Source organism: Cyprinodon variegatus, unplaced genomic scaffold, assembly GCF_000732505.1.
Source record: "Cyprinodon variegatus isolate N-32 unplaced genomic scaffold, C_variegatus-1.0 Scaffold709, whole genome shotgun sequence".
NCBI lineage: Eukaryota > Metazoa > Chordata > Actinopteri > Cyprinodontiformes > Cyprinodontidae > Cyprinodon > Cyprinodon variegatus.
The window spans coordinates 113,967-138,747 of NW_015151162.1; the positions used below are offsets into that span (position 1 = coordinate 113,967).

At 37.2% G+C, this 24,781-nt stretch overlaps 1 protein-coding gene across 1 annotated transcript in view; it reads left to right on the forward strand.

Annotated features, from left to right (window-relative positions):
• Window positions 1–835: 835 nt before the first annotated feature.
• Window positions 836–24,781, forward strand: part of LOC107097607 (brain-specific angiogenesis inhibitor 1-associated protein 2-like protein 1) — a 42,975-nt gene continuing 19,029 nt past the window's right edge. Inside the window, exons 1-6 of the mRNA XM_015394812.1 lie at window positions 836–1,165; window positions 4,594–4,669; window positions 4,853–4,939; window positions 15,036–15,097; window positions 18,297–18,368; window positions 20,810–20,944. Coding sequence (XP_015250298.1) covers window positions 1,115–1,165; window positions 4,594–4,669; window positions 4,853–4,939; window positions 15,036–15,097; window positions 18,297–18,368; window positions 20,810–20,944 — 483 coding nt within the window. The 5' untranslated portion in view covers window positions 836–1,114. The remainder of the gene's footprint in view (window positions 1,166–4,593; window positions 4,670–4,852; window positions 4,940–15,035; window positions 15,098–18,296; window positions 18,369–20,809; window positions 20,945–24,781) is intronic.

The following is a 24,781-nucleotide window of genomic DNA, read 5'->3' on the forward strand; positions in this document are numbered from 1 at the left end:
TTCTGGTGTTGCTGCTATTTTCACATATCAGTTACTGTAAAAATGTCCACAGCTGTATATTGATTATTTATCCTTCAGATGGCTGCATCATATTTATATTTGTAAAAACACTGTTCAGTACAGTATTTTTATTTATTTATTTATTTATTTTTAGCTCTTCTTTTTTTAAGGTCAACATTTGTGTGACCAGTTTTTCCTGTAATTCTTTTATAACACCACAATTTCCCTATTGTCCAAATAATTGTTCCAAATAATTTAAAGCATCAGACTTTACTTATTCTTTTAAGTTATGAGCTACTTTGGTATGGTATTTCACATAAAATTTTATTAGAGGCTACAGGGGTTTGTACTTTTGAAGTCGTAAAATGTGAAAAGATTTTAAATCCGATTATTCTAGTATCTACAAATTAACCTCTAGGGGGCACCCGTGTCCAGTAGTTGATTGTCTTTATTCAGTCTACCATATGGCTACAGGTGTATATCCAAATAATATAAACAAAAACATGATTTCTCATGAATCTAAGTATATTTAACATTAAAATCCTCCTCAAACGCAGGAGTATGCAGTTTCTAGATGGAACAAAGGTATTGAAATCAAGGGAGGTGCGTTCAAGTGTATGTTCCTTCAAGTTTACAATAAAATAAAAATAAAACAAACTCTTAAAGTGACATGTATGTTTGTCACATTAAAACAGGTAACTGTTTGTGATAATAAATAATCATTTTGAAGCTTCATCCGCCTTATAAGAACAGCTAAGGGTTAAAATAGGCTAATAATACCTCCCTCCACCGGTCTCCTCCCCTCCTGTGAACTAACCACCTACAACAAGTTTGACAGCTCAGGCTTTTAGTATCGAGCAACAGCGGCATCGATAGGAAAACACACTTTCTTTACTTCCAGCCGGATTTTGCCTTATTGTTGTCGCCATGCGTGCGTTTGGCGTTTCTTGTTGGCTATGAGGGAATTTCTACATTTGTAGGTTTTTCTTACTTCTTCATCCTGGGATTCATACTTCCCTTTTTTCTAGCTTTCCTTGGCGTTGCGCCTGAGAAACTATTTCAAGGAAAACCTTTTTTTCCCCCCATTTAATCGGGCTTTAAGAGGAGGATAAAGATGTCGAAGAAGGTGGAGGAGGCGAACAAGCTCGCCGAAAGTACATATAAGGTGGGTTTAGATGGGAAGACAACAGGTGCGACCATGAAGGTGGAGAAAATTCTCCCAATTCACGCGCAACAAAACTCAACAGGTGTTCTGATTAATTGCATGTTTTGTTATATATAAAAGTTCAATGGAGAGTTTTTTTTTTCCAACCCTGAATTTGACAGACCTGTAAAGTTATACAAGGGAAGCTAAAAGTACTTGGACTGTTAAGTACCAAAGTTGCAAACGTTTTTATATATTATTGTCTATTTCACTTGCCTGCTTTACCTGGCAATTTCAACCTGTCACTACTTAAAAGATCCCAGTTTTCCAGTTCAGAAAGCTGTTTTCTTTTTGTTGTGTTTTTTTTTTATTTTATTTTATTTTTATTTTTTTTTGAGAGTGAGAGAGGGATGTATTCCTGGTTTTGAGGAAAATAGCTCCACCCCAATTCTATTGTTTTCTTTAGGAAAGGCTGCTTATCTCAGGTACTGTATGGCAAAAAGAGTGGTTTATTTATATTTTATATAGACATTCATTGTAGTATCTATCTATCTATCTATCTATCTATCTATCTATCTATCTATCTATCTATCTATCTATCTATCTATCTATCTATCTATCTATCTAAAGGGAGTTTTTCCTCCCCACTGTCACTACAAGCATGCTTAGTGTGAGGGATTGCATCCCAGTCAAAGAGTCAATGTAATCAACTGGTTTTCCTTGGATAGAAAACTTTGAATCAATTTGACTGGATGATTTGGTTGAACTGTAAAGTGCTTTGAGATGACAGGTGTTGTTAATTAGCGCTATAGAAATAAGCTGAATTGAATTGAACGTATTGTTATGGCAAACATGGAACATTGTCATGGAAAGGTTAAAAGTTTAGGGAAGATTCCTAAGGCTTGGGTTCTAGGTTGTGTTTCTACAGCTACCACACTATCCAGGATATTGGTTCTAAGGTTCATAATCAAAATTCTGTTTACAAAGTTATCAGTTTTAGACCTGGAAAACTGCTTCATAATGTGCCTAATTGCCTTTGTTTTGTATTTTGTCAACACAGCTGAGTCATGTGAGGAACAGCCATTATGAACATAATCTATAGGACCCACCTTGGTTAAATGGGATTGAAGGTGCTTTGGTAGAAAAGGAATAAAAACAAATAAAAATACTGAGAATTAGCTTTGCTACTATTAAGATTGACATTTCCAAAGTGAAATTTATCTGCAATACTTTTACCTTATGCATTGTTACTACTGCATATTTTTGATTTTCCAAAGTAAAATATATGACAAAAGGTGTCTGATTGAAATCTCCTCAAAAAAACATTAGCAGTTGCCACTTCTTACACTCCTCCACAGGTAGCAGAGTGAAGGACTATAAAGTGCTAGAATGGGGGGGTGAAAAAAGAAGACTCAAGGCTTTTCTTTCAAGTCCCTAGTCTTTTTGAACAGCTTTTATTTGCCTGGCCTCCTGTTAGGGCAGCCCCCGTAGCTCATTGAAGTGGTGAAATGCAGGAAAAAGACTCCAGGTTTAATAATTCAGGCGCCTGTGTGTTTTGTGCGGTAAGATTATACAGCGAGCTCCTCAGAAGCCGTCACCTTGTTCTAAAATTTAATGATAACAAAATGTTTGGAACCAATCGTGGAAAGAGAATTGTTTTGCAGAGAAATTAAATGAAGTTTGGTACATGTCATAACATGTGTAGGTTTGATGGATTAACAGCTTTTGGCTATTGCAGTTGGATTAATAGATATTATGACATTGATAGCTGAATTATATGGAGCTAATGGGTTATGAAGTAGTTTTTATTATTCGACACATCTTTCTTATCATTTGAGCTATTTAGCTTTAAATTTACTCACTGCCTTTTAAGGCATGAATACAAAATAGGTGATCATCACATGACTGATGGTGAAACATTGATTGCAATGGGTGACTTGGCTGTGCTTTACTGAGGTTTGATCATTTGCAGACATGGATGAACACCCAATTTTAAGGTTTTCCTTTGTAGTTATCCCACAGTTAGGCATTAGGTTGGATGCAGGCGCTTGTAGCTTTAAGTGACTGTCATTGGTACATGATTGTTCATAATTGTCCTTCACTTTGCCAAGGAATGTTAGATATGAAAATTGCTTTTATTGTTTTTTTTTTTCATTTACCTACTGTGGAAATAATATCTTAACACTCTTTGTGATTGTTTAATTGACCCTTTTAAGCTTTGTGCTCACTTGTCTTCAACTGACTTGTATTTAATGGTAGGTCTAACTATTAGCAGTTTTGTGAAAATTTGTCTGTTATAATAAGTACCTTGACAAGGCATTTCACTCCTTAGAAATTCACTAAACTTCGCTGTGGAAAACTGTTTGCATCACTACATTGCAGCACAGTATATTTGCACCTATTAGGGCTGCACAATACCAAGAAACATCTTATTGTTATTCTGTTGCTGATTATTGGAATGATTATGTAGGTTATGATTAACCTACAATGCTCTGGCTCTTTTCGTTATTTTTCTACATCACTATCTCCTGCCCACTGTGTAAGCTGTAGCTTTTCAGCTATGTATTATATAAATCTTTTTTTAGCATTGAGGAAATGTATAACTGGCAAGATGAATTTGCATTTCAATTATAATTGCATTCAAGCAGTCTGCTGTGTTTACAGCATAACGTGTATTGATTTGCAATGAGTGCTAAGCATTACACAGTACTGTGCACCTCTAATAAATGTAGATTAGTACATCCGTCAATAAATCTGTCCATCAATCTCTAAATAAATCTGTACTTTCTTTCATCCTTCCTCATGTCTGTCCACCCAGCCATAGATTCAGTCATCTGTCAGTCCATCCTTCAAGCTATAGATTTGTCCCCCCTTTCATTGGTTCAGCAATCTGTCCATGCAGCTTTAGATGCATGAATCCTATTTGATTCAATTTAGTTTATTTATATAGCGCCAATTCACAACACATGACTTTTCAAGACACTTTACAATTTAACAACATCATATGGTCAAATTGATTCAGTTTTCTATCCATCTATCCAAACTATTGTGAAAAACAGTTAATCCTACTGTCATATTGTACAGCTTGCATATTAATGAAGTTTCAAAAAATATGGTTTTAGTCAGATATAAATCAGATTTACAATATAAATTGTTCATACTTGTTAATTTAAAGAAAAGAAAAACTTGAATTTGGAACGCAATTAATGGACCAGGCCAGTGGAGTGAGTTGGGGTGATCCACACCTCACTATGTTGAATACTGTTCGAAATTTGATGTAATCAGAAACAAAATAAAACTGCAAGAAATGATGATTTACTGCTTTTCCAAATAAAAACCTTGATCTGCTTTCAAAAACCCTTTTTTATTTTAACTGCTGCTGAACTTTTTATTTCCACACGTTATTCTTGTTTAATGAAACTTTCTTTTTTGCCCACTATCTTCTGCAGAATGTGATGGAACAGTTCAACCCAGGGCTTAGGAACCTGGTGAACCTTGGAAAGAGCTATGAGAAGTCTGTTAATGGTGAGCTGAGTATTTTAGTCTTTTTTTTATTTTTTATTGATATAGTTTGTTTATTGCAATTCATGATGCACTTGTCAGTTTTAAGAAATGGACAGAATCTAAGACGGTATAGTTCACCTTAAGCTATTCTGTGGTCTTCGACCATTATGGACACCTCTCACAAACATTTTATCATTTTCCCAGCTATGTCCATGGCAGGAAAGTTGTATTTTGATGCACTGTCTAAGATTGGAGAGAATGCCGTTGGGTCTCCTGTCTCCAAAGAGTTGGGTAAGTTTCTATGCTCCTTTGTTCTCTGGCTCTCTCCTGGGATTAACAGGGAAATCTGTAGACTGTGAAGATGGCACTCTCTCTCCTGATGTAGGTCTGTTTTCCATGTATTTTAAGAGTCTTTGCAAGACTGTAGATCCAATGAAAGACATTGATTGACTTTTGTTTTGAAATGTTTTTTCCAAAGAACAACTCCCTTGGTTTTAACCAGCAACACTACTGATAGTGATTTTTTTTGTTTAACGGAATGGTTTTAGACATGCTTGATGCAAGTGTTTCCGGTAGGTTAGTTGCAGCTATGCTTAATGTGGTGAAAGTGGCTGCATGAATGGCATCTAAGGTTTGGAACTGGTGTCGGTGTTCCGAAATCGCCATTACCAAATATTCTCAAACATTTTCAGTTAAGATAGGCATAATTTTCATGTGGAAATGCCATGTAATCATTGCATAGACAATGGCCCTTGTACAAGAAGCTGTGTGCTGCAACAGTTCATTTGGTCGCGGTTCGGTGGCCCTGCACAAACTGGGCTCAATTATTCAGTCGAAGGAAACAGCTGCCAAGGTCATGAGGGAGACTTGTCCGCTGTGTCCACAACATTGTCATGCTAAATCAGTTCTAGTGGATTTAAGATTTGTTGGGTGACAGTTTTTTCATGTTTGATCGGCTAATGAATAGCCTGTTTGTATTTTTTATTGAGTTACCAATACTTTAATTGATTTAGATCATTTGCTGATAGTAAGCTTTTGATGAACAGTGTTCAAAATACATGCATATTATAATCTTAAATTTATCTAGCTGTTGAAGCTGGTAATAAATGAGAGTTTATAAGTAAACAGGCACAGAGTTTGTTTAGTCATCTGGTTGTTCCCGGCCAAATCCCCAAGCTGCACCTTCTTCCTGGCTAATATGCAGTCTGGAGATAACTGGGATCTGAGCTCTTTCTCAAGTGGCACACTTTGATTTAGCCACTGTATGCCTCTCCTCTCCCCTGGGCATTGGGACCGAAAACGCTAATTAAATTCTGCAGCACATTTGAAAGAGCCACCTGTTGCTGTGCTGGCATCAGCTCACTTTGTACCACTTTCATTTGTTGACTGTTTTTTTTCTGTAAAGTTATAACTTGTGCTAGCTTTATTAAAGATTTTTCATATAGAGTGGTAATATTTTTTGTATTTGCTTCTATTCTGATGCCTTTTGGACGTATAATAGACTGTCTTAGATTAAATAGAAAAAATGTTAAAAAGGGATGCTAGTATCTGCAAGTAAAAAACAGCAGAGGATTGCTTATATGGTTTGATGGAGTTAACACTGTTTGTGTATTTCGCATATTTTTATTTCCTTGGGTCGGCTTCTTTGGTTCGGCTGCTGTATTTTATCGGAAATGTCTAACTTCCCATACCAATTGTTGACTCTAGCCGGTTAAGAAACAGATTTAATGTATCACCACACCAGACTTTGGATTACTGTTGAACAAGCATTGCAGAGAAAGCTACAGTTAAAGATGGTGAAGGCTCCTTGCAGTGTTGTTCTCTACAGTTAGTCATTTCTACCAGAGTGCCATGCATTATGTGTGCCCTTTTTCTCAGCAGTAGCTAGTGTCACAAATGGATTTGGTAAAAATGGAGGCAGATCCATTTGAACACATAGATTTTATGCACCCATTCATTCAGATATTGGAGGGAGCAGCTGGAATGATTGTTCTTTAATTTTCAGCTCAATGGTTCTGATTAAAGGGACATAAAGTGCTCTATTTATTAATCAGATTTGCCGTTTTATCATTTAAGTTTAGATTGAAAACCTCTGTGTAACGAAACCTCAGGACCTCTACTGTCCATCAGTGACAAGGATAAAGAAATATATATGATAGAATCATGATAAATCATTTCTGTCTGTGTCTTTATTTTCGATTGTTTAGAAAGATAGTAGATACATACGGAGTTGTACGTCTTCAATGATTGCTGACTGTAGAAACCTGGTGCTTTGTGATGTGGCTGTGACGTCTACACTCTCCCAAGACCAGTAATATATGTAAATAAGAGAGTGTCTACATTGTCATTAGGAACTTGCCTGTGGATGTAGAGCAGCTGCCCTGTCAGAAACCCGAGCTCCACTGACACATCGCCAGAAACCCAATACCCTGGAAAGAAATTGTAGGACCTCTGTACCTTATCCTTCTTTTTGCCTACTTATGATTCCTTTATCCTGAGGCCTCCCCAACCAGCCTCTAAAGATGTATCCAAATGCTCATGAAGCAGCAGAAAGTTGTCCTTTTTAATCCAGATGGAATGTAATTGAGAAATGGTTTCACCCAATCAATTTTTAGCAATTCACTATAAAAAAAATCCAGCACTTGTATGCAATTTGACTTTTCTGAAGTTTTAAAAGTCTTCCAGAAACCAACAACAACAACAAAAAAAAAATACTCCATTGAAGTTTTTGGTTCAATGTTTTCCATTCTTGTTATGCATGCAAAGCTGACATCAACACGCACTCCACTGCTCAGCTTCACTCCCTCATCTCTCATTTTATGCAAACATATTCTCCCTCGACAACTTATCATTTATATATATATATATATATATATATATATATATATATATATATATATATATATATATATATATATATATATAAAAAAAACAGGACACTTTGCAGTTTTAACACTTCTGCCCCTGAACACGCCATTTAAGGGTTGCAACAATTTTAATACTAGTGTAAATTTTTACGGTTTAATCTAGTAGAGCTTTCTGCTTTCACTGATGTTTTTAATACTTTCAGATCACCCCTTTAGCTTCTAAAATCAAACTTCATTTTAACACAATAGGTAGTTTCTAGTTTTATCTAGTGTTGATATGTTTGTTATAAGATCCTATATCTGTAGAAAAACGCACAGTGGACAATATCTAAATCGTATCTAGTGCATTTGGAGCATTAATTGACTCTCACTGATGCAAGGATTATTTTATCTGCAGTCAAAAATCTATGAAACAGCTGGTTCCTTTGTTCAATCCTACTGGTCAAATGTCATTTAAATCTACTCAAATGAGTTTATTCACATCAAAAACTACTTAATTGCTAATTCTTTTTAACTTTAGGTGATTATCTGAGTTTTCACTTCTTTCCCTAAACACCTTTTAAAAAAATTTCAATCTTGCCATAGTCTGTTTTCTGGAACGAGTTATATCAGTGTTGATCAATCAAGGACCATGGTGGCGTACGATATTCCTCGTCAGTGGAGGGGTTCACTTGGAATATAAATGTGTGTCTGTTCTAGCATGAAAAAAAAAGCAGGAAGAGAGGATGTGACGTACAACGAAAGGAAAGGAAAAGCAAATTAAGTGTGCAAATACAAAGATGAAAGGGTTTTAAAATGTCTCCTTGAGTTACTTGGTGTAATAAAATTGTGCAGGTCCACACCAAAGTAACAACAGAAACCCAGGGAGAAACACTTTATTCTTTGTTTTTCTCCCTCTCCATCAGTGCTGAACTGGAGAAATCCTGCACACAAAAAATCTACTTCAACAGCATGATGTTTGTTTTAGCCTAAAAAATCTGTGTAAATGCAAAGTGGGCAAACTGAAGGTGTGAATTTTCTCACTTTACTATTCCAATGACCAGACCACCTGTATAAATGTGCTTTTAGATGGTGTCAAGTGTGCAATCAGTGAGGAGTACAAAGATAAATGTGTCTTGCCCACAGTCAAGTATGCTGGTTGGAGTATTATGGTTTAGGGCAGCATGTGTGCAGTTTGTTGTGGAGAGCTGCTGTTCACTGAGAGAACCATAGATATTGAAGTCCACTGTGAAATACCAAAGATGAGCATGATCTTTGAAATTGGGCTGTATTTTTCAGACATAACAACCCCAAGCATACCTCTAAAGGCTGATTTATACTCAGAAACCAGGTCGTCTGCATATGTGTCGCAGTGAATGCAAATGTGCCCCTGCCCCTGCCGCAGACTCTCTGGTGCACCTCTCCAAAATTGTAGGTGACCGCAGACAGGAGGCCTCTGATTGGTCAAATCTACATCCGATCTACACTATTTCCTGTTTGGTACCTTGCCCGCTTGTTTTGATTGTTTGACCGCTATTGTGAAAAAAAACACTCGAGAAGTTGGACCAGATAGAAGAGCGAGGTGTGCAAGAACGCTGGGACCATTTTTCCAACTGGATCGCCCTCATTGTCCCACCATTGTCACAAAAACTTGTCCCCTCTTCCTCTAATAAAAAAAGTTTTTGACTTTTTCCGAAACAAAACTCTCCTCCTCTTGCATGTTTCCACTGTCCATAGCATTCCTTGACAGTGTCGTTGCTAAGTGCTACTTGGTCCAAACGTAATTTCCGGTTGCGAACCTACTAGCACTAAGTTGCTAACTTGTTAGCAAGATGCTATGTGAGGGATTTACTAAGGCTGGGCAATTAATTGCATTTGCAATATAATTTCAATTTAGAAAAACATATTTAACAAGACTAAGTCACTGCATTTCTCCCTTCAGCCATTTAGGTGGCAATAATACAATTAGAGTGGGTATGATATTGCACAGAAGGGAACAGGGAGTTGCAGCTACCATCTAGATCTATGCATTATAGTAGAATTAAGAACTTTTTCATGCAAATGTTACACTAAAGTCCTGCAACACTGGAATCTGGACAAACGGGCTTTCTAGGTCGTGAAAAAAAAACGAAAATCCTGGAGTAAAATATGGACATGATTGTGCTTAGTCCAAAAGAAAATTGCCATAAAATTGCAATTACAATATTGGTTAAAAATTATGGCAATTTGGATTCTTGGTAAAATCGTTCAGCCCTAGAATATTGTCACCTTTGTGAGATACTGTTGGTTTGAAGACAGACATGTGGGGATAGAGGAGAATTGGGCATTTAAGGTGGCATGTTGGTTGAACTACTCTCTCCATTTTGATTTTTGACACGTTTTTAGATCTTTATAAATTTTTTAGCACCAATGCATTTTCAGCTTCTTAGACAGTCTGTAACGTTTTTAATGTCTACTGTTTCAAACTGTTTATGGTGCCAGTTACTCTTAACAAGGTAAAAGAAACGCTACAGTTACATTTATCATGTAGTTGTTTCTTTGGTTAGTGATAAGCTTGGTGCTGTTGGTTTAGCTGAAATAATTTATTCTTTCTTAGGGATTTTCCCTCTAGTAGAAAATTATAAATTTGCAACACTTTTGCAGCTTTATTTTGTTTTAAATAGCTCAGCTATTTTCATTTAACAAACCAGTCATTTAGTTCATTCATGAGCGGCTGCATTCTGTCATGTAGAGTCCAGCCCTGTTTTTACAGCCTGGGCAAACAACCGTTAAGGCACTCTGTCTGAGCTCTGTGGCTTTATCTCCCCCTGTTTTCCTATTTTCTGTTGGCTAATGGTGGTGGGTTTCTTTTGGCTTCTTATCATCATGACATGTTTGACTCTAGAAACTTGCTGACTTGTTCCCAATCCTTTTCCCTCAGTGGTTGGTGCCGATCAATGTTGAACAAATAAGTGGTAGACACTGGAATGAGTCTTTTGATGGCAGTGACATCACTGAACTAAGCCATTTTTCTATGCACTCAGTAATTTCAAACATCTTTCGACACATCATAACTCCCATTTACTGCTCATTACTTGGATAACACTCAATGTGCTGTACAAATAAACCTGTTTGTCTGGTATTTGACTCAAAACCACACCTGCTGACATTTTAGGAGTCCTCCTTTGAAGATTATTTTAAGGTCAGGTGTATTAGCCATTAAGACCTTTAACTCCTGGTTTTACCGTGGGTTTTTTTTTTTAGCCCTGCTTCATGTGGTATTATTGACCTTTGTGATTATTTGCAAACATTCAGCATGTTTTATTTCTGGAAAGTTTTTATTCACTACATTCAATGCTTAAACTCTGTTTTTGCTCCATTTCTCTCTGTCTTGGCCTTCCTATACACATTTTTTGGCATTATTCCTTTCACTCTCCTATGTTAACACAACTCTTTGCATTCCTGTCAGCTCCTGTTCTTTTGAAGCCTTTTTTTCTAGCAGACTGTTTGAACTCTGACAGCAGTCTCACCGTAATGCAAGGTGGGGCAGGGGAGGTGTGGTGTGTCACCCAAGGGAAGGGTGCTGTTTACATACTGATGCATGTACAGCTCATAGTGACATATCCATCTGGCAGCACATTCAGTGCCTGTCAAGAATTGTGCAGTTGTTTCTGTTTGTGAGGGTAGGGGCTTTGCCCTTTGTCAGTTAAAATCAACATATCTTAATTCTTTTACTGTTGATGTAATACCTTTTATCAAACCAAAAAAGCTGCCTTTGTGAGAAGTTAACCTTACATTAGTTTGTATTCAGTTAACCTTTACTTCTATTTGCCTCATCAAAACTCAAGTTTTTTTTTTCCTACTTTTTTTAGTTGTAGGGGTGTCCTGATACAACTTGTTCACTTCCTATTCTATAGTAATATTGCAGCTTTGAGTACTAACCAATACCGATTTGGACCTAACACGATACCAGAATCAAGTGATGTTACTCAAACTGAAAGTAATATTCGGTAACAATGGGTATGAGAACAACTGACTTATTTGTTATCAACCAATGGGTTACATAAACTTTACAGAGAAGGCCAAGATTGTATCAGGCATTTTTCGACTGATATCAGACCAATTTTAGATATAAACATCTCTGTCTGCTTCTATTCATCCATCAATCCATTCTCCATCACTTTTATCACAAGCGGGGTCGCGAGGGGTGCTGGTGCCCATCTCCAGCTGTGGCGAGAGGCGGGGTACATCCTGGACAGGTCGCCTCTCCATTGCAATTAAGCCAATTAACATAACAATCATGTTTTTGGACTGTGGGAGGAAGCCGGAGTACCCGGAGAGAACCGATGCATGCTCAGGGAGAACTGAGCAGCATGCTACTATCAAGAAAGAGAAATTTCACTGGGTTGTATTTCTTTTTCTTTTTTTTTTTTAGCTTTTTAAATCCCTTTTCTGACTTTTCTGTTTGTGAACATGTGAACTTAGTTATTTAGTTGGAGGCATTATTTTGTTATTTGGGTATAATCGATGATAGATTCGACTGAGGTTAATGTTATAAAAAAGCTGAAATGGAAACATGTATGTTCCACTTAAATGGCAGGTGATCCCTTTTTATTTTTCTCTGGAAAATCTGTCTTTCAGAAATGATAAGGTTACAACCTCAACTGCAAATGCATACATTACAATAAACTTGTTGTTTCAAACTGCAAAGTAGTTGGTTTCCAAATGTGTTTGACAATGCTGAATTTATCACATTTAGTTGTATTAGAACCACTCTTTTTTTATTTGTCCTTGCAAAACAACTCCAGCTCAGTCAGTTTGAAAGCGCTGCACCTTTCAACAGGATTTCTATGTCTTACACATACTCCCAGTTGGATTTCTAGATGATTATTTTAAAGGTTTTGTGAAGGATTTTTAAAAGACCGGCCCTCTCCACTTTAAAAAAAAAAATGCACATGCACAACCCTTTACCCACTCCCAAGAGGGAACCCCTATTAAATCATGCGAGGGCATGCATGACCACATTTCTCCTCGTGCACGCTTTGTTTAAAAGTTGCTGTCGTCATAGCTCATACAAGCTTACTTTGTTCGAACATCCGCCCTAACCCCTAAATTCCTAAATCACTATATAGAGCGGGTACTATTTAGTGTACTTTACGGCGAACTCTGTTAACTGACTGTTTAGACAGATGATCACTACTTGTTGCTCGCCGTTGGTCACGTAACTCCTCCACCGCACGGTGCCTGCGGCATCTTTGTTATTAGTCTGATGGGTAGCGACTGTCTATGGCAACAGCAGGCCTCTGTGACAGCAAATCCCAGAAGAGCTCTCTGCGCAAAGCATTCCGGGATGTACACTCACCGGCCACTTTATTAGGTACCCCATGCTAATAACAGGTTGGACCCCCTTTTGACTTCAGAACTGCCTCAATTCTTCGTGGCATAGATTCAACAAGGTGCTGGAAGCATTCCTCAGGGAGTTTGGTCCATATTGACATGATGGCATCACACAGTTGCCGCAGATTTGTCGGCTGCACATCCATGATGCGAATCTCCCGTTCCACCACATCCCAAAGATGCTCTATTGGATTGAGATCTGGTGACTGTGGAGGCCATTTGAGTACAGTGAACTCATTGTCATGTTCAAGAAACCAGTCTGAGATGATTCCAGCTTTATGACATGGCGCATTATCCTGCTGAAATTAGCCATCAGAAGTTGGGTACATTGTGGTCATAAAGGGATGGACATGGTCAGCAACAATACTCAGGTAGGCTGTGGCGTTGCAACGATGCTCAATTGGTACCAAGGGGCCCAAAGAGTGCCAAGAAAATATTCCCCACACCATGACACCACCACAACCACCCTGAACCGTTGATACAAGGCAGGATAGATCCATGCTTTCATGTTGTAGACGCCAAATTCTGACCCTACCATCCGAATGTCGCAGCAGAAATCGAGACTCATCAGACCAGGCAACGTTTTTCCAATCTTCTATTGTCCAATTTCGATGAGCTTGTGCAAATTGTAGCCTCAGTTTCCTGTTGTTAGCTGAAAGGAGTGGCACCCGGTGTGGTCTTCTGCTGCTGTAGCCCATCTGCCTCAAAGTTCATCGTACTGTGCGTTCAGAGATGCTCTTCTGCCCACCTTGGTTGTAACGGGTGGTTATTTGAGTCACTGTTGCCCTTCTATCAGCTCGAACCAGTCTGGCCATTCTCCTCTGACCTCTGGCATCAACAAGACATTTCCGCCGACAGAACTGCCTCTTACTGGATGTTTTTTTCTTTTTTGGACCATTCTCTGTAAACCCTAGAGATGGTTGTGCGTGATAATCCCAGTAGATCAGCAGTTTCTGAAATACTCAGACCAGCCCTTCTGGCACCAACAATCATGCCACGTTCAAAGTCACTCAAATCACCTTTCTTCCCCATACTGATGCTCGGTTTGAACTGCAGGAGATTGTCTTGACCAAGTCTACATGCCTAAATGCACTGAGTTGCCGCCATGTGATTGGCTGCTTAGAAATTAAGTGTTAACGAGCAGTTGGACAGGTGTACCTAATAAAGTGGCCGGTGAGTGTAGATACAAATGTATACTGCAGGTTAAGCCTTTTTTATGTTTAAAAAAAACAAAAAAAAAAAAAAACTGTCTCACCATTATTATACATCTTTTGGGTGGCCTGTTGTATAAGAAAAAAAGATTGGAAAATTATGAAAAGCCCAAGGTGTGTGTATACCTGTTGGAAAAGCTACAAAATAGTCTTGTGGTAGCTCTCAATTTTATTCTGTATCTTTTAGACAGCAAGACCACAACCCCGACATGTACTTAAATCTACCAAAATAAGGAAACTCTGATGCTTTTCAGTCAGCAAGGATTATCTGCTTTAAAAGTATTGATTCAGAATTTGGCTTCAGCAACACAGAGATTCCTTGATTTGCAATACCAGCCATTAAGATTAGAGGTAGCAAGCTCATGAAAACCACTCAAAGACATAGAATTTGAATTGGAGAAGAAAACAAATCCCAATGACTGAACTGTGAAAATCACAAACTTTACTAAATAGGCTAATTTTTTTTTTCTTCATATTTTTCTATTTATGATAAATGGTTCAGTGTGATCAATCAGAAGATTGATCTCCTGATTTCCCACGCTATCCTTTTTTAATTGCATTCCAAGTATACATGCAGCAATAGTTTGTAATTTGCTGCTACTTTTATTAAAGCTGTTTTTGATCACCTGAACAGCAGGTGGTTGAGTTTTTCCTGCTGAAGCCAATGTTTGCCTTTCCTTTGATGTCAAACATAAAGAACTTTATGACTTTAGTCTCATGAAAATGCTATTTTCACAACTACAGTGACTCATTTCATTGTCGTGCAGCTTATGCAGTACATACTGTGCATTGTACTATTTGCTAGGTACATTGTTCTGCGTGTATGGTGAGGTTAGAATTGCTTTCACTTATAGAGCTGGAAGGATTGAAGTAAAAAGCAAGCAGGAGGAAAGGTCTTCTCACATTAACCTGTGTATTTATTTCCCTCCCTTCTTTTTTCTTTCCATCTTCCAGGTGCAGTTCTGGTGGAAATCTCTGAGGTGCATAGGAGGGCTCATCTTGAGATGGAGGAAAATGTAAGTGCCACAGATGTTTTTAGACTCTGTACAGATTGCCAGTTTAAATAGCTGTCGTCTGATCGCTCTGTGATTATGTTACCTAACCCTAATGCATTTTGTCAGACACATCCTCTCTGTAAACCTGTTGCTCAGTATATTTCCACAGCAACATGCTGTTTCTGACGCATTCAACTGGTAGGTCTTTCTTCTACACGCATAAATAGAAAACACCTCGCCTCCTTTCCCACCTACATGTACAGTAGCCACATGGGCAGCTGCAATGTAGAAGAGATTTAATGACAATGAAGGCTGTTTTTTTTTTTTTTTTTTTTTCCTATTTTACAAGGGCAAGTCTAAACAAGCCCTGGAAAAACATTGGCTGTAGCTGGTTAAGATTCATTAAACTTGCATCTGCACATGCACCGCTTCCCACTGCTTTATCTGAATGTGTCATGCTGGATTCTCCCCATGGTTTTTTTCCCTAAGTTTTGTCTTCATTGTCATCCAGCTTGTTTGGACCTAGTAACACACTTTGTTTTTTGAACACAATTAATCAGATTTGTTTCGCAATGTTTTTGTCCCTAGATCCATCACTCATCCATCTGCACACATTCTAGACTTTTTCATGACACAATATTTATTCAGGAAGGCCTATGAAATAATAGGGAGGACTGCCGACTAGACAAAGTCGGGGTTCTTCCAGTTTTTTTTTTTATATCGGTGGGGGTTATTCTATGATACAGCCATATCAGCTTTCTGCTTTCCAACCATGTTGGATGTGAATGTTCATACCTCCCCTTTATATGCAAACTACCAGATTATCCCAGATTTCACATTTCCACAGACCCTTTCCCACACATATTTGCAAATAAGTATGTAAATATAGCAAATATGTTTAAAAACGCCATTAAGGCGTTAAGCTCGTCAAAGGTCAGTGCATCGGCCTAATAACAGTGTCAGTTTGACAGCTTTCAGCATAACCAGGGTTTGTGCTGTAATACTCTGGACTGGGGGGAAGCCAGATGTCTTTTAAAAGGTCTGATACACTCAAAGAAACATGGGGTATTACCCTAATGTTTTGTGCTAAAATATCATTGCTAATTAAGTTACCTATTTAGATTGCTGTACACAACCATGTTAATGGAAAGTTTAGTGAAAGGAAAAATAATGCTTTAGCAACAGGGATGCCTGCAACTGTGAGAGGTGTGTTTAATAGTTTTTGAAAGATTCACAAGGTGCTGAGTCTGGGTGGAATCAGAGCCTAAAGAAGCACCACACAAAGAGATACAGAACGCTGGACACATTAGTTTAGCCAAACACATAGGCCTTGAGTTATGTAGATGTTGATGATGCCAGAAGTGTCTTACACCCGTGCTAAGGAGAAAAGGGACAGGACTGGTACTGACCATAAACAGTCATTTTTAAACTTAAACTGGGTTCATAAATGGGGGAAAAAAGGAAGAAAAAAGTGCTAACTAATATTAGCTAACACATTATGACATGTTTCCGTAAAGCCAGGCATACACTGTATGATTTTGTTTGTTGTTGTTTTTGTTTTTTTTGCATCCTGGGTTGTGTAGTATACAGGGGTTAAGGAGGGGGGATCAGCCTCTCATGATCATCTCCTGATCAGGAATCGTAAGGTCGGGAGAAATTGAAATTCAGTCGGCCCTTGTGAGGTGTTTTCGCGGGCATATCCTGCTGTTGAAGCAGAGGTACCAACATCTACCAGCTTATTTACCAGAACCTCGAGCATTGCCCAAGTGCAAACAAGAGAGTTCTTCTTCGTCATCTTCCAGATTGACAAGTCTGACCAGTGCCATCTCTCGGTGCTGAGTCAGACATGTGGTTTTTGGATCTGCAGTGTGAGCAGGTAGATTGCATCAGAGCGTCGGGCAGTACAGTGTGAGAACATGCATCGTGAGCTGCGGTTTTGTTATACGATTAAAAAATCACAAAGTGTATGCCCAGCTTAAGGAAATCATAACGTAGTGAGGCCACTTCTTATGCTTCTCAGGTCATTTTCTGCTGCATCTTGAACAAATACTTATAAACACCTTTGTGGCAGAATGTACATGCAAATAACTTTCGTAAATCCTAGGTCACTGCCTTTTTGTTTTTATAAATTCTCTTTAAGAAGAAATAAAGTTTCAGAATGGCTAAAAAAAAGGGAGAATTCAATCCCTATTGAAATTCTAAACTTATTGTGTATAGTTTCATTTAAAAACAAACAACAACAAACTACTAGATATTTAATAATTTTCTATCATGTTGTGTTTAGTATTGAGTATTCTTCAAAGATTTCCAATAGAACAGATGTGCATTAGTACTTTCTTAAGCAGTGACAGAAATTGCTTCTGGACTCCCTGGTGGCCAGGTTTTTAAGCTAGTGAGCTATTTTTTTTATTATATAATCTAAAGAATATGCTAAATTGAACTTTTAACCAGTTTAAAGATTCAATATATAGCCATGTGCTCTTTCTGCTGGAGACATTGTCCCAATGATGCTTTTGTTTGGGGAATTATTCTTTTCATTTTACCCTCTTTCAACTTATTTGGAGTTTAATGTGTTGGGACATTTATATTGTTGAAGAACTGTGGAAAAATTCATTAGAGGGAGACAATATTATTTTTATGTAATGACACAATATTTTTTTCTGAAAAATGAACTGCACCAGTTTGAGAGTGTCTCATTAAAAATGAACTTGGAGGCAGAAGCGATGCGATGCAGTCCTCTGAGACAGTGTTGCCAGCAGAACCTGTGGGTGGGTTTTCTTCTTAATAAACTCCAGTTTGTGAGTTAAAGCCTCAGTTTAACTTGAGGAAAGCCTTTCTGGTGCTTTGATGCTCTGTGTTATGGTATATAAAGATAATCTTTCCCTGGGAGCTGTTGCTGCATCACAACAAGGCTTGGATGAACGCATTGACACCTGCAGATAAATGAGAGCTGCAGAGGAGGGGAGGATGCGATGGAGGACCATGGGCATTCCCACGCTTTGTTTCTGACTCATTCATAAGCACAACCTTGGACTTAGCTCTCACCCCCGCAGACATTTGCCAATACCCTCTATTATGATTACTTTCCTTTTTTTTATGAAATTTGACTAATTTTTCTTGTTGTTGTTGTCAGCAAAGCTAAAAAGCCAGTCCTTTATGCCCCTATCATGTTTATAATCACCATTCTTTTTTTGTTCCTCCTCCTCCTCTATACATGAAGTTTAAGAGGTTCCACAGGGAGGTAATAACCGAGCTCGAGAGGAAGACTGATATGGACGTCAAATACATGACAGTAAGTAGATTCTTTGTATGTCTAAAGCAGCTGCACCATAAGCCCTTCTTGCAACAAAACAGCCTTTCATTTAAATAGATTCTATTATGGTTTGCATATTGGCTCAGGGACTACAAGGAAGGATAGACGTGCATAAAATAGTGTGTGATGGAACAAAATTCTCATATATTTGATAATGGAGAACAAGGACAGGGTGAGCAGCTAAAGAGGATTAGTAAATGATGTGAAGCTTTTTTTTTTTGTTTTTTGTATTTTCAACGCTGAAAACGCCACTATAATCTGATCACATATTTCTGGCTATAATTATGACTGCAGGGATGATAATTAATTTAAAATGGGTTATCTCAGGCACACAACACTAAAGACAAATTAGGTTCCATTATCCAGCAGCCACAAACCCATGCAGTCTTTGCTGGATGATGTATTTGAGGCTTAATAAGAATAAGACATTTCTTGTCAAATTTACATTGCATGGCAGATGTAGAAAGCAACCATTAATTCTGCTTCAGGATGTCAATTTTTGTTGAAATATTAGCAAGCTGTAATCATTTGAAATGTCTATGAGAATAAGCGTGATCAAAACCATAAACGAATGTGATCTATTTTATAAGGCAGGTTATTCTATGCTAGCGCTTGTAGCCATTTATAGATGTTTGGATGGGAGCAACTTTAAATTGCCCTTGATCTGCAGAAACCTCACATTATATTTCTGGCATCTGATTAGTTATCTAAACCACAAGAACAGTTTTTAGAAATTTTCTAATTAAAAAATTTCGTTTTGAAACGTTGAAGTGTCTTGAAACAAGGGAAATGTTTTATAAAGATATTGGAGATTTTTATTTTTTCATACATATCTGGAAGTCAAATGAATAACAGAAATTCCCCAAAAAAAGATATTATCTTTAATATTTGAAAGTTTGCCTAGGTCCGTTTTAATTCTGACATTTTATAATCCCCTAATCTGCAGAGTTTGGCTACAGTTGGCTGTTTATTCTCCTCTTAGACATGCTCGCTCTTGTAGATTGAATCAAACTTTTGTTTCAACACACAGGGATGGTTTCAGTGTTAATTCACTGATGTGTATTTCCCCCGTCATCTGAAGTACAGATTTTATTGATGGCTTGAACAGCATTTTTGGGAACTGACTCTAGTTAAAACTGCCTTTAAACTACATTTAAAGTTTTGAAATCCATAGAAATTGTTTTAACCCAAGATTTTTTTAATATCCTGACAAACCTTGGTACTAACATAATGTTCTACATAATGAAAACAATTTATAGTTTTAAAAATTATTGAAGATAAACCTGTTCTCTTGATAAACTGGAAAAGTTCTGTAAAACAAAAAAAATTCAATAATTTTTAATACTTAATGTTCACCCAGTCTGACTTCTAAGTAAACATAATTGTGTCTGGCATTGGTAGATTAACAAGCATATATGTGTTAACTTGATTAATCACATGGATCATTTGGCTTCACAGCCAGCTTCCAGTTGGCTATTTGGTCTCCCAACAGAAATACTAGCGCTTGCAGATTTTCAAATGTTTAATTAAAAACAGTGCTACCTTAAAAGAGCAGCAGGTAAACCCCTGTGGAAATTTTGTAGGCAGTAAAAAACATGGCTGCCCTTTTAAGAGGGAGAAATCCTCCATGGTCCCCTCCTTACTTGGCTCATACAGAGTTCTAAGCTGTTTTTCTCTGAAAAAATAGTCCTGCAGCGACTTTTAGGGGTGCTAATAAAAACTCAGGGCTGCAGGTGAATAAGGCCTCTTTAACATTACCCAAATTAACAGAAATGGTTTGTTTAGTTTTGTTTTATTTATGACCCCTCCTTTTGGAGGTTTAAAAGTGAAAATGTCATGCAAATGTTAAAGCCTCCCGTGGTGATATCATACTTTTTTCCTTTTATATGAAATATTTAACATTTTGGCAGTAGAGGCAAAACCATTACATGCACTACCCATTGACACCATTTTTCAGTTGAATAATGTGAAGCAGCATGGTTGACCTTTTGTAGACCTACCTTTAAAATCTTTATATATTTGAAGTAATGGCTGCACACACATTTATTTGCTGCACAAAAGAGAACAAACTCAGTAAAAGTGTTTGATGCAGTTTTCTTAAATTTAAAGTGTGTGTAGGTGTTTACTAAGGCAAAAGAGACATAATAGCTTACACTAACACGTTGGGATAAAAGTGTTACCCTACATACTTACATTTGACCCAGAAATATCACTCATTCTTGCGTTTTAATAGAAATAAATCAAAGGATACAAACAAAAACTGAGGGAAAAAAAGTTTATGGATTTTGAAATACTTGTTAAGGTACTGTGCATCTTGAAACTGGCCTGTACCCATTTTAGAAGCAAAGCTTTCCTATTTTTGGTCAAATATCAACAGCTTGTTGTTCCAGTATTCACATGAGTCATTTCTCTGGTTTTAGGCCACATTTAAGAGGTACCAGATGGAGCACAAGATGAAGCAGGATTCTCTGGAGAGGTCCCAGGCAGACTTGAAAAAGCTGAGGAGGAAGAGCCAAGGCAAAAACGCCAACAAGTACGAACACAAGGAAAGCGAGGTGAGATGGACACAGAAACGCCCACACTCATGTCATACACCTTGTAAAGATGCCCTCCCTTTAAAACCCCCGCAGAACATGGTCATGTTCATATTTATGTCAACATACAGTGATTGCTTAATGCACTCTCTGCTCCGTAAACTTTGAAACCCGAGCTGCACATTAGCAGAGCTGAAGAGAAACATTGGTTGATGTTAGTTGGTGTTCAATCTGTGCAGTCAGGCATGAAACTATTACTGTTTACTTTCAATTTCTTTTATCTGAACCGTTTTTATTGTTAGCTTCATGTTTACAGATACCAACATTAGCTTGGCTAAAGCCACAAAACTTATTCATCTGCTTATCTTGAGATGATGACCTTACATCTGTGCACCAGTTAAGAAATGCTGAATAACTTTTAGCCTGGAAAGTATCAGTATTTTCAATTTATTTAATGATAAAATATCGTTTTTTTCTTGTTTTTGTTTTTTTGTTCAGATCATGAACGTCATTGTTCCATAGTTATGACAACATATCTGTTTTGGAAAATGAGACTAGTGCTCTTGGATTCTTGTTACTGTTAGTGTTTTAGGTTGTTGTGGCATGTTAAATCATTATTGTAGGTTGTTTTAACATGGTACAGCCACACCCTCTCAGTGACTCTGCAGAGCAGAAACTTTCTTTTTGAAGTCGGCTCCCTGAAACCACTGCAATATCAAAATCCTACAAAACAGGCTTCTTATTGATGTCGTCAAGCCGCCTTTTTACCTGGCTTCCTGTGAATGTATTTTTGTGGAGTTAAACTCTTTTGTGTATTCTGGAAATGCATTTAGACCTACAGTACCTTCTAGTAGTAGAGATTGGCTCAACTAAATACATTTAAAGCACGAAAGCAAAGCCCTCTAAGAAAATATTTTTTTTAGCTTTTTTTTTTATTTTTCATTCTTTGAGCTATTAACCTAACTGCATCCAGAGCCCATGGTTTTGTTTCCTTTTTAGTACATAAATATTTACAACTCTATAAGCACATTGTCATTTTTTTTTTTATTTGAATTATGATCTTTAATTGAAACAGGGTGGTAAATCATTTAACTTAAGGATTTCCTTTAGGGTAACTTCATTCAGAAAATATGAGAAAGTCTTTACCTCTTAGCCTTTGACCTCTTTTGCATTTCTGTACCTTCCATTGTTTTGCCGCTTCCTCTTTGCTCATCCTTTTAGTATCACTCTTATTTGAATTTTACCTCCCGTACCTTCCCCCAGGAGCTGAGACACTTTGTTTCCTTTCCTCTGTGCTCGCCTGTTTGATTTAAAGCAAGTTTGTGGGATTTTGGTGACTCAGAAAGACACCTGACAGATATGGGTAGACAGGACGTCATGGCTGTAAAATGACACTAGATGATTCAAAACACATTAAAAGGTCTTCAAAGTGAACAATCAGAAAGAAAATACATGGGATCAGGAAAATGAAGAAGAAAAAAAACTATCTAAAAACGGAAACAAATCCACTGCTGAGGAATAGTTAAAGTTTTATTCAATGGTAAAGCTCAAATTTGTAAAAAAAGCTCTCATAGAAAACAAGTTTTTGTCCTGATTTGCCACATATACTTTCCAAAGAACAGTATTTGTTGTTTTGGCCTTCCTTCCATGTTGCTCTCTGGCTTTTAATGCGATAAAGCTCCAATACTCCTTGGAGCTCCTCTGGGCAGCTGCTCTGGAACTGAAGGCCTGCCGACAGAAAGTATTGTCTTGTATGAAAGATGCTTTTCATAGCAGCTGTGGCTCCTACCAGCCTGGTCTCAGATATTTTTATTCCTCTTATCAGGCCCAGTTAAAAACTGTCTCAGACATATTGTCTAAAGTAACTGGTCAGTATCTCTTTATTCTAACCCTTTCCTTCAGCACCTTTAACTAAACTTACCTAATACTAACCCTATGGAGGCAACAAAGTGAATGTTTTTCTTTTACTCTTTATTCTTTTTACTGTTCCTGTGGTGATTTGTAAAGAAAGATAAGCTTTGTTTTATCAGGATGATGATGGTTTGGAAAAATAAAATTCAGAATTGTACTATTTAACAGAAGCTTTGAAATTGACCCTCTATATACATTTTAGAGATACTCCTTTCTTATGTAGGTCATCTTTACATCCCTAAAAACAAAATAACTCCATTAAATGACTAGATCCCTCATGAATCTCAACATGGAACAACATTATCTTCTATTCGTCTTTACAGCACAACATGTTATAAAAGTTATTTGGAGAAAACTCTTGCTTCAAAAGGAATATAGAGGATGCATTGTGCGCTGTGCTAATATTAGTCTTGTTTTTAAAGATTTGCGTGTTTGCTGCTGATATTTGCCTCTGTTTGTTTGTTGGCGTGTTGCCTCAATCAGAAGTCTGTTCTCTCAGTGTTGGATTTCAACAGGGATATTGGCAGATCTAAACAGATGGATTCATGCAGGATTTTCTGGTACTGGACAGACTGATATTCACTGGACTAGGATGCTGTAGTCAAAGGTGTTATCCCCTGATCTAATGCAGTGTGCTCTTTTTTTTTACTTCCTATTATGCACAAGTTTACCAGCAATATATGAATTATTGATCATCTACATTTTAGAAATTATAATTTAATTATGTAATAATTAATATATTTTTTCTATTAGTGTAGAACATAGAAAAGTATGCTTTTTTTGCACTCTATATAATTTTTCACATTTAATAGAAAACTGACATACATGTAAAAATACAAATTTGACTTTTCATTTTTGTTCATATTACTAAACGCTTTTTAATAACCAACACAAAACTGTGTGTAATTGTAATAAAATGATGCATATTTTATATTAAGTGACTAAAAATCTGAAAAGGGTGGCGACTATTCGTGTTCAAACCGATCTTGTTAAGACCTCATTGAACTTTTGCTGTTCAAACAGCTGCAAGTCCATTGCATGCATCCATCTGATCTACAGATCTAGAAACGAGGATTGTTGCTCATCATTTGTCTTTTCAAAATATAGTCAAGCGCTGTCTGATTTGATGAAGTGTGTTTGTAAACTATAACAGATTTCTTATTGGATTTTAAGGTTTGGACTTAAATGGGCCATTGAAACACATACATTTTATCTGAACTTATCCACAGTAACTGAGGATGAATGTTTAGTTATTGTCTTGCTGAAATATGTGACACTTCTGCCTGTTTTGTCAGGTTATGCCTAACAAAAACGAGTACTAAATTCAGTTGACAGACCTCTTTTCCATGAAAACCCATTAAATTTGATGGTTTTAACACATTACAAGGTGAAAAGTATTCCATAGGTATGGCTTTTTCCAAGTCTCAATTTTTCCATCAGCTGATTATTCCTGTTTAGGTTTCACACATTAGAAGCTGAAGAGGTCCTAACCCACCTCCCCTTCCAAGTAAATGTCATCCCTTATCATTAAAGGAATTAGCAGAAGACTGCTGTTGTTCAACTGAACAGAACAGGGGTGTGTGTGCCTTAGCATTAGGTAGTCGTTACAGGCGTGTCACCTGCAGCCAGTTGAATGAGATATGGATCTCCAAACTATGTCAAGAAATCAGGGACAATCCTAACAGGCGGGTTCACTCAGAGTTCTATTTGACTATGCTGTGGGATTCTTTTGCAGGAAAAACTGGTCAATTCTGTATAAGCTTATTTCTAAGGCTACAAATTCACTCTTGGTCTCCTTTAAATTATATGTTGTCATGAAAAAAACGATTCTCTATACTGTAAAAAAAAAATTATTAAGTAATTCTAATCTAAAATGTAATATCATAGACTGAGACTGCAGGATTTGCTTTGACATGCATTTACACATTTAATCCTTTCAATGACCCC